The sequence below is a fragment of the Chiloscyllium punctatum genome, chromosome 39 (assembly GCF_047496795.1).
Source record: "Chiloscyllium punctatum isolate Juve2018m chromosome 39, sChiPun1.3, whole genome shotgun sequence".
Taxonomy (NCBI): Eukaryota; Metazoa; Chordata; class Chondrichthyes; order Orectolobiformes; family Hemiscylliidae; genus Chiloscyllium; species Chiloscyllium punctatum.
In genome coordinates, this window is record NC_092777.1 from 62999955 (window position 1) to 63013491 (window position 13537).

At 39.2% G+C, this 13537-nt stretch overlaps 1 protein-coding gene across 3 annotated transcripts in view; it reads right to left on the bottom strand.

Moving 5' to 3' along the window:
• Window positions 1-1155: 1155 nt before the first annotated feature.
• The window catches only part of LOC140464151 (polycomb protein suz12-like), a 51965-nt gene continuing 39583 nt past the window's right edge, over window positions 1156-13537 (bottom strand). For all 3 annotated transcript variants that reach the window (XM_072558934.1, XM_072558933.1, XM_072558935.1), the window contains exons 11-16: window positions 10596-10684; window positions 9330-9473; window positions 7359-7516; window positions 5839-6037; window positions 5065-5144; window positions 1156-3343 (exon numbers count right to left, since the gene is read on the bottom strand). In XM_072558934.1, the coding sequence (XP_072415035.1) occupies window positions 2998-3343; window positions 5065-5144; window positions 5839-6037; window positions 7359-7516; window positions 9330-9473; window positions 10596-10684 (1016 nt within the window). In that variant the 3' untranslated portion in view covers window positions 1156-2997. The remainder of the gene's footprint in view (window positions 3344-5064; window positions 5145-5838; window positions 6038-7358; window positions 7517-9329; window positions 9474-10595; window positions 10685-13537) is intronic.

Here is a 13537-nt window from a genome sequence, read left to right on the forward strand (position 1 = left end):
CATGTACTACATTAAAAAGGGGTGCTTGTGCAAGTTGTGCTCAACTCACCTCCCAACAAATGATGATAGCCACTACTCAAAGGCCCACAAGTATCTGCCTAACTGCACAAGAGTAATTCAACATTATTAAACCTGCGCCTTCCTCTTGTGCTACAAGCAGTGCTCAACTACTTTGAAACTCAATGGATATAGCACACTTAAGTTCACACTTCAACTGCATTAAATCACTATTGTCCATGTACTTATATGGATTTTGAGACCACAAACAGCAAGTCGCAGCCTGCAGCGATTCAAATACATATAGGAATAAAAGCTATTAGATGTGTTGGATGTGATCTAGCACCTACAAACTGGAATCCAGAAAGGAAAACAGCAGCTCCAAAAAAAAAAGGGCTCAGCACTGGTAATGGAGAAGGGAGCATAGTTAAAATCTGAACACAGCCACCCTGAGATAGATCTTTCACATCTCAGTCTTGGTGTATTAACATTTTCCACATTTAGGCCCCCCCTTAAAATTTGACACTGGTATGTTATTAAAATTTACATCAACTTGACTAATCAGCTGCAAAACACATTCCATTATCAAGCAGATTTAAAAAATAAAGGAAGCATCCCTTGGGCTGCTTAGGTCCAGTTATTTTCATCAAGTAAAGCTTAATGACCTATAGGTTATTTTATAAAAGGGATATTGAAAGTTAACCTTTTCGAACATTTTACTATTACTTAAATCACAATACACTGGGAAGCTAGTTTATTAGAGCTAGCATGCCAGAAGAGTTATATGCAGAGGTAGCAGTGTTCTGTACTTCCTGATGCTCCCTAAATTATGGGGACTTGCTACAGTAATTAAAGAGATTGTATAACAAGGCTTGTTTGCACTAAAGTTATTTCCCAGTGCTATTCTTAAGCATGACAAACAAATCAAATAAAGTGGCAGCAAACTGAAACTAACTGTCCTCTGTCCCACCACCCAAGAAAAACAGAACTCATTAACTTCCCTTGATATTTTGCTTACAAAAGCATAACGTGCAAAACCCACAATTTCATTCAACATTAGCTATGCTGAGCCATTTCAGGGTTACTCAAGCATAGCTTCATTACAGAGCTCTACATCTCAATTTCTAAATTAACATTTAGAAGGTTAGCAACTTGAAGTAGGAAAATGTCTTATTTTTATTTTTTATTAAATAGAAAAACCCATTAACATTTCAATGACCAGTTTGGTTACAAAAGCTGACAGGAAAGTGCGGGCTAGTTTTTAAAAGTCAGTGTAAAATTTCATGAAATCCAAAATTTCCAGCATTTCAAAATCTCGGGCTGTCAAACTGTGCAGACCATGCCAGCCATCTGTAGCAGGAAAGTGGAATTACTTTGCTAAGAAACATTAGCAGCAGGAAAACACTACAGCACCCCAAACCAAATTACAAAAAAAAAATCTAATTTACATGTGCACAGCATTAGCAGATCAAAGCCACGGACAAGATATGCACAGGCTACACAGACACTAGATAAAAGGGAAAAACATTTTAAGATATTTCACAGAAATGCACTTACCGCTGGAAAAAGTTGGTGACTCAAGTAGCATAAAAAAGTCTGTAGCTCCAAGTAATATTGTTTAAACAGAAGCCCCCTCCCCCTCATTTTAAATAAGTTTTTTTTTAAAGAAAGAAAAATATGCACACTAAGTTTTAAAAAATAAACACCCGAGGTGATAATGCGAATCGGTCCACAGTGCTTGCTTAGTTTAAAAACCTGCATCCCTGGTACTGCGCCAGTAGTGAAAAAATCACTTTCCATTGGAAAAAAAACTGTAAACATTTATATTACTCCAAAATGTGTTCTACTTGCACAAATGACTGTGCACTCCAATGTAGCAAAACATTGCGTAAATTACATACCTTCCGGTCATTATTTCTTAAGTGTCTACTGCAATAAATACAGTGTGTTGATAACAGGAAAATAAGATAGTGTCTCAGAATATTGCATAAAGAGTAGTTAAATATTCCTGGTCCAGCCTTGCTGTGCACTGCCACCCCACTGGAATGACAGCACCAATATTCAGGCTACTACTCCTCTCCTGTTCAGATTTTTATCAAAGTGGTTGTCAATAAGACAGTCTTAATATATTCAGACTAGAGCACTGGTGAAACACAGCAAGAAAAGAGCAACATTGTAGATAAAGCACATCAACCATGCATGCATGCAAGTCTGACTAGACACTAAGCAAAATAAACAGATTTTCCAGTAAGAACAGACACTACTTTAGAGATGTGCGTGAATAGAGAGCAACAGAAGGTAGATATGTCATCTCAAAACAGACTATTTAACAGACACTTAAAAAATCCTTCTAAACAGGAACAGGAAAGTGCTACTCCTGTATCAAGATCAAGACCGAGAGATGTACACACGCAAACTTTGTCCATTTAAATTGCACTTTTCTTTTTTAAACAATGTTTTCGTTACACTGATGATTTTATATAATATACTTCATCGAAAGAACATGCCTTAAAAAACGGAGAATGTAAAGTGAAATCCTATCCGTGAGTCCTTCGACAAAAACAGATTTTAAAACAATTTTTATAAACTGCCAATGTGGATGATGTGAAAGATTTGGTTTTGTAGCCCAAAAATGTTTTCTAGAAAGAATGATTTTTGCACAAAGAAAATATTTGCAGCTAGCTGAACTGTGCATGTTCAGATTACTATGATGAATGCAATGTCTTTTTAAATTGTACTCCATCAGCTAAATGAATTCAACACCAACGTTTACAAGAATAAAGAATCTTAATACAACACTGCTGTCTTGTTTCACTGTTACCGATTAACCCATTGTCCACTTGGATCTTCTGCAGATTTCAGCTGCAACATTTATGGAACAACCTTGTTTTGCCCCTTCTTCAGTGACTGTTTACTGTGTCCAGGCTGAGGGAGGGACAGAGCACGGTACGGGGCCATAAAGGGGGAGGGATTAAAAAAAACAGGATAAAATGTTTTGTTTCAGAGTTTATGCCTTTTGCTGTGTTTGGTAACTCCCGAACAGAGACTGTCAGTGCTCGAATTTCTGTCTCTCATGCCTGTACCACTGTCTTCAATGTTTGGCCGACTCTCATCTATGGGTTCCTGTCTCAGTTTTAAAGCAGAATAATCTCTTTGCAGCTTCTGTTGCAGTTCACCAAGCCTGGCCATTACTTTATCTATGGTGTTTAAATTAATCAAGTTGAAGTCGTGCATGCTAACTAGATGAAGCAGAAAGTTCCGACAAAGGTTTTTCTCAATTATTCTTGGTCCACAAGTCTCTACAAAGAGCAGGCAGGATTGATGCATCTGATTGTCAGCAATGAACCTGCAGAGAGTAATGAGAGGCTATTAACAGATTGTTACAAGAATTCTCTGGACATCTAATGTAGTTATGCAGACAACAGGCAATTTCCTTCCACTCAACTGAATCTAGAGATGGTAGGGCACATCTGATTACTCTGCTCACCCTAAGTCTAGGAACGTGGAGGTTGGCACCAAGTCAAAATTTCACCTGGCTGAAATCAAAAGCAAGGTAAAAACTCTTCCAGCACCACTAATCCAGTATATGAAATCAAAAGCATACTACCAATCAGATGTGAAACGCTGTATTTGAAATTTTACACCCAGTACCACAAAAGGGAGCCCAAGTACTCATCTAAGTAGTGTAGTCAGGACAACATCCAAACTCTGTTGAAGTAGGTTAGTGCTTATGAAAACATGACAAGTGAATTGTAGATTAATGAAGTTACAATTTCAACTCAAATACCATTTTTGCTTTGTTGGTAGCAATTTCATTTAAGTTAGGTAGCTGCGAGCTGAAACTTCAAAAAAAGGACAGGAAGCAGGTATAGCAGAACTAGGGCACTTGATATACATGGAGATCCTGCCTGCTTGTTCTAAGAGGTTAATTAGATATTATTAACCATGTATCATAACTTCAACAGCAAGCATTTCTCTAGCTGCAGGATGAGATTCCTCCTTCAGTTATTACCTACTGTAGATTAGTTAGCCAGGAAGAAAAAAGTATTGTTAATACCTAATTAGATCCATTAGAATTAACTGAAGCAGCATTGCTAAGACTTTGCAAAAGTTTCATAAATGAGGAGGAAAAGAGCCCAGATAAATTATATGCAATGAGGAAAATGACATGTCTGGCTTCACAACAAAAATTAGATGGTCACAAGGGAATCAAACTAGCAAGGCAATGAGACAGATTAGACTACTCTGCACAAAGTCAACATGGAATCAATAGGCCAAATGGCCCCCTCTTAGGCCATAATGACTGACTCGTGGGCTGCTTGACAAAGTTTTCACCTGCCCACTTGGGCAGCAGATTTCTGATATAGGAAACATCACAAACATCTAACCCAAGTTCAGACAATGCTCTGTCAAGTACAAAGGTTACCTTCACAGATACAAAGCTCATACAAATCTAAAAATAACTGACCAGTTGAAAATGCTGAGAGGATATTAATTGAGGAATGGTTCCTTGTTCAGAAATGATCTTGCTCCTCAGTAGGCTACTGGGGGGGGTCCTGTACATCTACCTAAAATCTCTCCAACCAAAAATTCTCCAAGCACCTCATTAATATGCACAGGAATTCATCATACAAAGAAAATAGCTCTAAGACTGTGAGCAGTGATTCCTATTAAAGTGCAGATCACTTCCTCAACTACAACATAACATTCACATTTCAGAGCTGTAAATACTCCCATCCAACAGGAGCATTTCTTAATTTATTCCTTTCTCTCAATACTTGTAAATTAGGAATGGATCAAATTGCTTTGAATGCAATAAGCACTGCCACAGTTGGAATAAAAAATACTATGTCTGTTAATTTCATGGTTAACATGTGAAATTCCACAATTTAACCATATCAATTTTTGAAAGGCCTGGATTAGTACAAAATCTGTTCTATTCAGGATGCATTGTTTCATATGGTTAACAGTCAGTTATGCTCTATTGCTTTCAGAAAATATTATCCCATTACTGCATCCTACAGCAAGCAGACCAGCCAATGGAAATTAAAGAGATCTAAAAGTTACCCGTGCTTCATAACGTGCAGATTCCACAGTTTCATCACTTCTTTCTCTCCTTCATTAACATCAGTGAACTCATCGATTTGCTGTAGTAAAAAGAACAAAAATCAAAATGCAATCTTCTTTATAACTTGCCTGATGCCAGCATGGAGCAATTACTGAAAAACAAACTTAATAGAAACCAAAATTAAGGTATGATACGACTGAATTGATTTGTGAAATATACTTGGACAACAAGATTTATAAATCATAGAAGCTTAATCAATTCCTTAATTGCAGTGGAGCCAAAAACCATGATTCGAGGTTCAATTCACAATCTAAGCCAAGTTAGGTGAATATGAAGATACCACAATTAGCTCCAACAGTACTGCAGAAAGGAGCTGGAGAAATCCACACGAAGCCCCTGCAGCTTCGGCATATTAGGCAATGAACTCTTCAGAGATGCTGAACAGAGATAGGGCCATTTCGGTTGTGATCCTTGCTCACCTTCCCAAAACAAGACCGGAGGGTGGCCATAATTTAAGGCATCAGCAATAGACCAATTTCTCAACACCGATCACCATCTTCAAAGAGTAGGTGGGACTGATATATATAAATTCTTTTAAAATCCACACTGGGTGAACTGGAAGGGGGAAATATAGGAATTATATATGCTTGCTTGACATTCCAATGAAAGATCATAGACCAATTTGTTATCTCAATACTATCATCATGCACCTAAACAAATATTAATTTCATACAGCAGCACTTTGAAAGAGGAATGAAGTATTGAGTACTAACGGTAATGGTTTTCTCTCTCAGCCACTCAGGGTCCTTTTCATCCTCACTGTCCACATCCATCTCCTGTGGCCTGAGTGGCAGACAAGTGTCACTATGGAAATAAAGTCGATTGTGGCCACTAATGTAGGTCCGCTGTTGCTCCACTTCCCCATCTTCAGACTCCAAGAACTCAGAGAGACTTGGTTTAGTGCGTTTTGGCCTAAAAAAAACGAAAGATTTGAATTAACTAGTCTTGACAGGCTTCTTGCAATCTACATTCATATTAAATGCTCTATCACATTACTTTCCCCTGAAATACATACAAGCGTATCCATGTATAAATGCAACAGAAGCAATTTATCTTCTGCCTCTCTAAGTTCCCAATTATCAAACAAACAATCACTGGAAGCCAAACATAGCCCAAGGTTTAGAAAGATTTATCACTACATATCCAGCTTGAGATGAACTGCCTATCAAACCTGGAACCACCTCTAAATAGGCGTCTGAGCAGCCTGATGACAGTACACTGCTGCAACCAAATACAACTTGAAGGTTTAGATTTCTCAGAGTTCCCTGCTCAACGAGGCTGAAATGAGACAATGAAGGCAGTACATTTCTTTTGTCAACATAATATCTTATCAACCCTCAAGCCAATCCTGAGCTTCAAAAAAACCAGCAGGATTAACCAGGAAAGGCTTGAAATAATCTCATTCTTCTATTTTATATTATCATTTGAATACTCACTAAATGGTTGGAAGATGACAATGGCATTTACCAGTAACTTACTGGAAAATGTTCAACTCCTGCCCTTCACTAGTTTATACAAGTGTGACAAGAGGTTCAATGACAGTTCACAAGATCCAAACATCAGGCAGGCTGTGACCCTGATTACTCTTATTATTTTGTTCTTTTTGAAAGCTCTCTCAAACTATTGCCTCATTGCTGGACATATCCAAAAGAACAATACCGAGAGTCATTAGTGTTCACAGCTAAAGAGACAGTATATTAAATGAGGGACAGGCAATGTGTTACCCTCTTGGTTCCAAGTCATTTACATATAAAGTCTGAAAATGCCTAAGATCACCTGGCTAAAAATCACACCAGGTTAGAGTCTGACAGGTATATTTTGAAGCACTAGCTTTCGAAGCACTGCTCCTTCAACAGGTGGTTGTGGAGCAGAATCATAAGAATTTATAACAGGACTGCAGTGTCATGGAATGTAATATTAAAGCTAAATTTGTATAATATTACATTCCATGACACTGCAGTCCTGTTATAAATTCTGTGTCTTACAATTCTGCTCCACAACCACATGAAGAAGCAGCGCTCTGAAAGCTAGTGCTTCAAAATACACCAGTCAGACTACAACCTAGTAGTGTGATTGTTAACCTTGTCCACCCCAGTCCAACACCGGCTCCACCAAACAACGATCACGTGGCAATACAACTCTCTGGATGAGAGGGGGTAAAATCGACTTAGAAATAAAAACACAATAATCACTGCTGCACCTATGCAGCACAAGGGCATGTATATGTCATTACCTGCAGACTAATATGTGAGTCACTGGCGTCCTTTTGACAGGACCATTGCGGCTAAAGGCAAATCCAGGCTGGGAGTGAATATCCTGAGGATTTCCTGCATAAGAGCCGTCATAACACTCATTGATAGATACGTCTATTCTAGCACCTTTAGGATGAGGCTGCAAAGAAATACCAAAATGAGAAACTCCATGAATTATTAGTCTGAACAACTCTATAGTCAACACAAAGACATAAGCTCCTTTCATATTGTGCAGCTGTAGAATTAACCAAATTCCCTCCAGCAACCCTACTTGAAAATCCGTTTTAAATCCACTTTGCACTTACAAAATGACATTACTCCTATGATAACGCACATGCACCCCTGCCAACCCACACCTAATGATATCTACAAAGCAAGTTAATTCAGTTTCAAAAGTTGGTTAATTAAAGAAAGCAATTTACTGAAATCTGTATCCATTGAAGTTACAAAAAAATTCAAAGTTCACCTTTGAAATTCTGGCACAATGGGGAATTCAGATTTGATCATATATTTTTGTTCCAAAATAAGATACCAACAGTACTAGTGTCTTAAACTGCAGAGAAATAAGTATTTCCAATTCTATCCCAAGCATGAGCCCACATCATCAAGCCAAGATTTGAGAATAACCAAAACTGGATTGAGAAAGTATACAGCTTCCTTAAATTCAGTAGTTTGGGGGATGTGGAAATTCTGTTGCCTAATTTCCTGTGTCCTTAACAAGGGGATTATCAACCCTTTAGAAGGCAAACCAGTACAAGTACACCTACTGTTCAGGAGGTAATATGTCCATTTGGTTGAAGACAATGAAGTTGTTGGTTGATCTTCAGAATTGTGTAAAATCATTTGATCACAGCCAAGGCAGTGGTCAGTGTACGACAAATATCAAAGTAGTTTACAATGTTTTCCTGTGTTAAAGAGCCATAACAGCTGGGTTTATTAATGATCTTTTTTAAAAAATCAATCATTCATGTGTGAGCATCACTGGCTGGCCAGCATTTATTGTCCATTCTGAACTGCCCTCAACGAGGTGGCGTTGAGCTGCTTTCTTGAACTGGTATAGTCCACGTACTGTAAGTAAATCCACTGCCATGAGGGAGAGTGCTCAAATATTTTGACCCAGAGACATTGGAGGAACAGTGACATTTTTCCAAGTCAGACTGAGTGGCAGCTTGGAGGGGAGCTTCCAAGTGTTGGTGCTTCCACGTATCTGCTGTCTTTGACGTAGGTACTGTTTAAGGTACCCTGATGAATTTCTACAGTGCATCTTTTAGATGGTACACATTGGTGTTATCGTGTGCCAGCGATGGAGGGAAAAGGCACAGTGCTAAGAGGACTGCTTTGTCTTGGATGGTGTCAAGTTTCAATCTTGTTGGACCTGCACCCATCCAGGCAAGTGGAGAACATTCAATCATCTACCGTCAGAAGTTGTGGTGAAAAACCATTTATGGAAGTACCTTTAACACAATGAAACTAAAGGCGCTTCAGGGTAGCATTAAATAAATGATACCAAACCACAGATATTGGGTCAAACGCCTGTTTTAAACTAACTTAAATATTCAGATACTGCTTGACTGGGGGTCTGTGCCAGGGATGATGGGGCACTAAGACTTGTTGCAAAATCAGTACAAGCAAAGCTTCAGATGACCCAAGTTTACTCAATATTTAACATGGGAGCATAGGAGTGCACTGGAATGGTCACGTATAGAGCTAACAAAGGCGCAAATAATAGTTTTACCAAATGAGCTGAGATGTGCAAATGAAATAGGTGGCACTGGGTGAATGATAATTAGAGTTTGGTAGCTCATCTTTGAATCAAATAAAGCTCCCAATATTACAGTCAGAATATTTACAGAAGAAAGGGGAAGATTTTGCCAAGACAGACAACAATCAAGACTGATTTCAGCTAGCTGCAGGACTCTCTTTTCAGAGACTTCAATGAAATTCTCGCATACCACATAATTGAAGATAAATCTGCTGTGGCAAAGCTTGAGGTGTTTAAGCAGGCTGTACAACTTCCGACAGTTCAATGTGCACCAAGGACAGTGCAAATCATCTCTGGCTTCAGTCTGCTGGCGTGTATTGTTGTTGTAAAGAAACTGAGAATAAATACAAATAGTTAAAAGTTGAAAATCATTTCTTGCTTTAAACTTCACTTATTCGATATTGCAAGCTACAATATTCAACACTCAGTGGGTGCCTGGAAGGTACCAAGTAGAAAATTTGAATTCCTTAAGAACAAAATGACAATTTGTTGTCATACAGAGTGCTGAGCAGGTAGGTGTACAATTCATGACAAGCTAATAGATTCCCATGCTTTCTTCACAATAAATAACGTATTTCCCATCACAGTAGACAGATACCTCATTGCTGGGAATTAACTAACTAGATCTGGCAGGAAAAAAAATTTATGAAAAGGAATCACATTAAATATGAACTCTATCAGAAAGAAATGTGCTTGGTCAGATTCAGCTAACATGATAGGCCACGGAAATATGGCCAGTCTACTACTGTGCAAAGCAGCTTCATGTACACCTGTGCCAGTGTTGTTTGGCAAAGCAGCTATTTCATGTTTAACCTCAGAGGCTTAATGCAGCTGGGATTGAAGAATAAGGTTATTTAAATTAGAGATCATTCAGTTCCTTTTAACAGATCAGCGTACTCAGTTGGAAACTTTAAAATAAAAAAGTTATTCCAAAAGCAACATAAATATTTAAAAAACTGTTTTAACCCCTGCCAGAAGTCCTTCATTGCTCGATGTGGTCTTGGTATTAAGATTTTGGAAAAGGGAGAGTGAGTTGCTTAAAGTCAAGTTTTCTCCAAGAGAGGCTGCATTGTAGTGAAGCTGAATATTTGAAAATTCACTTAGTCCCTTGCATTGGCGTGCACTGGTATGGTCAAGCTGATAGGTCAAAAGGCACAGAGATTGTTTCAGCAAATGAATTGACGTACAGAGAGGAAATAGGTGGCACTCTATGAATGGATAAGGGGAGTCTGACAGCTCATCTTCCAAGCAAAACTCCAAGATTACAAACAAATGGATTTAGCAAACAGGAAAGAAAAACAAAATAATCGGAATTGTACTGCTCATAGAACAAGTTTTGAAAACACTGTACAATTTCCACTGTTACCTCTGCTATTCAGAATATAATAAAACAGACCACAAGGAGCATCTGTAGCCCATACCCATTTCCCCAGAGAGGGAAGACTGCCCACTGTACCTGATAAAATATCCTTAATTTCTGTCGTGGCTCCATTGAAACTTGTTCCTTTTTATTTTGAAGTTCAGTTGTCAGAGAATCTTTTACAGCTGTGTATTAAAAAAAAATTAAATGGATCGTGCATCTGAAATTTCTCATTCACACACTCCCATAATTCCGGCTTGCCTGCACTGATCTTGCATTGACTTGTTCCAGGGATGTTAAATATCAGTTCTAGCTTTGTCAAGAAGCACTATTCTCCATTGTTTTTCATTAATGAAGTTATGTAACCAGCTCTCTTGCCTGACATGTCAGATTGTTGAACAGTGGCATAGGATCTGTCACAAAGAGTGCTCTCTCCAGTATCCTGGCCAATATCTATCCTATCAATATCACTAAACTAGATGACCTGATTGTGAAATAAATTCACAAGTATTCTTGATCAGGCCAGACCCCCTCAAAACATCAATAAAATAGCCCAATAAAAAAAATAAAATAAAGCAATACAGCTGGTCAAACCACTTAGTTTGGGCAGCACGATGGCTCAGTGGTTAGCACTGCTGCCTCACAGCACCAGGGTCACAGGTTCGATTTCAGCCCCAGCCAACTGTCTGTGTGGAGTTTGCACATTCTCCCTGTGTCTGCATGGATTTCCTCCCACAGTCCAAAGATGTGCAGGTCAGGCAAATTGGCCATGTCAAATTGCCCATATTGATAGGTGCATTAGTCAGAGGGAGGTGGGTCTGGGTAGGTTGCTCTTCGGAGGATCGGTGTGGACTGGTTGGGCTGAAGAGTCTGTTTCCACACTGTAGGGAATCTAATTTTTTTAACAGAACAGAATTTATTTACAAGATAACCGAATGAAATCAGCAAAAGAGAAGAGAATACAAAATAACCTAAAAACAGGTTCTCTCAACGTTATAATGTTCCAGATACTGCAACAAGTAGGGGGTGGGGGTGGTGGCGGCAGCGGTGGACACACACACAGCATGTAACACCTTCTTCCATGTAGCTGGTTCTTGGACCAGCTGCCACAAAACTGACAAGCCAAAGTAAAGCTGAGCTGGGAGAACTGGCCACTCCCCTTTCATCATACTGGTGTTTTTTTGTAAAAACTTGAAAGCCTTTTGCCTGAGCAAGTATTTGTGGGCTATAATCAAACTGGCCCTAAAACTTTTCAAACCTAGACCTTTTGAAATTGCTCCTCTTAAGACCTCTGGGGAAAAAAGCCAAGGACAGGCTAACCTTTTCAAAGGAGCAGCATCGTCACAAGTAGTCACATTATACCAGGATATATTCAAACAGGTTCATTTGAAATCACAAGCTTTCAGAGCACTGCTCCTTTGTCACTTCACGTGAAGCTGCAGTGCTCTGGAAGCTTGAAATTTCAAATAAACTTGCTGGACTTAATCCTGCTGATTTGTCTTTGTCCACCTCAGTGCAACACTAGCACATCCACATGTTTATTTCACTACAGACATAGCAAGTGCCTTAGGACATTCTAGCATGATGCAAAGTGGAACAAGGACAACAACCTTTCCATAAAAGGTATTTAAATATTAGGTTAGAAAGGAGTGGGTACGAGGTAACACTGATACAATTGTGGGTAAACTCTTCATTGTTTTATTTGCAAAACAGTAACTTTTCTCCGTACAAAAATGTATGCACATTTGTAGGTATAGAATTTTAAGTTTACGTGAATTACTTTTAAAAAATTCATTTGTGGGACAGGGGCATTACTGACTGGCCAGCATTTATTGTTTGATCCTGGAAAACGGTGGGGAGCCGCTGCCTTGAATTGCTCTAGTCCACATGTGGTCAATGTCATTAGGAAGTTCCAGCATTTTGACCCAACTACAGTGAAGAAGCAGTGGTATGTTTCAAAGTCTGGACAGAGAGTTGCTCAGAGGGAACATGTAGGTGGGTGGCATTCCCATGTACCTGTCGTTCTTCTAGATGGAAATGGTTATTGATTTGGAAGGTGTTTTCTAAGGATCTTGGGTGAATTTCTGCAGTGCATCTTCTAGATGGTACACACTGCTGCTACGGAGTGCCAGAGGTAGGGATGGATGCTTGTGGATGCGGTGCTAAATGGGCTTTGTTTTGGATGGTGTCAAGCTTCTAGACTATTGTTACAGCTGCACCCATCCAAGCAAATGGAGGCATTTTCCATCACACTCCTGACTTGTGCCTTGTATTCTCAGCCTCTTCATCCTAAGTCATTAGGAAGAGTTGTAAAGAGCTGAGCACAGATTCTTGGAGGATACCAATAACTAACCTGCCAAACTTGAAAATGCTTGTTTAACTCAACTGTCCATTGCTTGTTAAACAATTCTCCAGCCATGCAAAAACATCCTCAACACTTGTACTGCTGAGAACCTCTCTGCTTTCAGATGATCAGAGATGGAGAAATGGGGTACTATCCTTGTTTACTGGCAAACATTTGTCCTTCAAATCAACAACCAAAAACTGACTTACTGTTCACCCCGATATTCAAGGATCTTTATGGTTCACAACTCAGGCACATTAGCCAATGATGCTCACTATTTCAGAAGTAATATCGCGGCAGTGAAATTTCAGTGTTGAGGGCAAAGCACAATGTTCTCAAGGATGAGGATCTTAGGGCTAAAGGGATCAAAGAGCACCCAGAGAAAGCAGGAACAGATCAACAATGACCATATTGAACGGTGAAGCAGACTCGAAGGGCCAAATGGCCCACACCCACTACATTTAGAAACTTCAGAGCAAGGGTATCATATAAATACAAATCTGCTCTTTTGTTTAAAAAAGAGAATGCAAACAGCAATCTCAAACACATTGCCCCAAATCACTGAATGATGCATAACAATACACAGGTCAAATCACATCAAGTTCACTGATGATCCAACTGCAGTGGGTCTCATCAGCACAAGCGATGAGTCAGCATACAAAGAGGCGGCTAATGGACTGGTGCAGAGCTAACA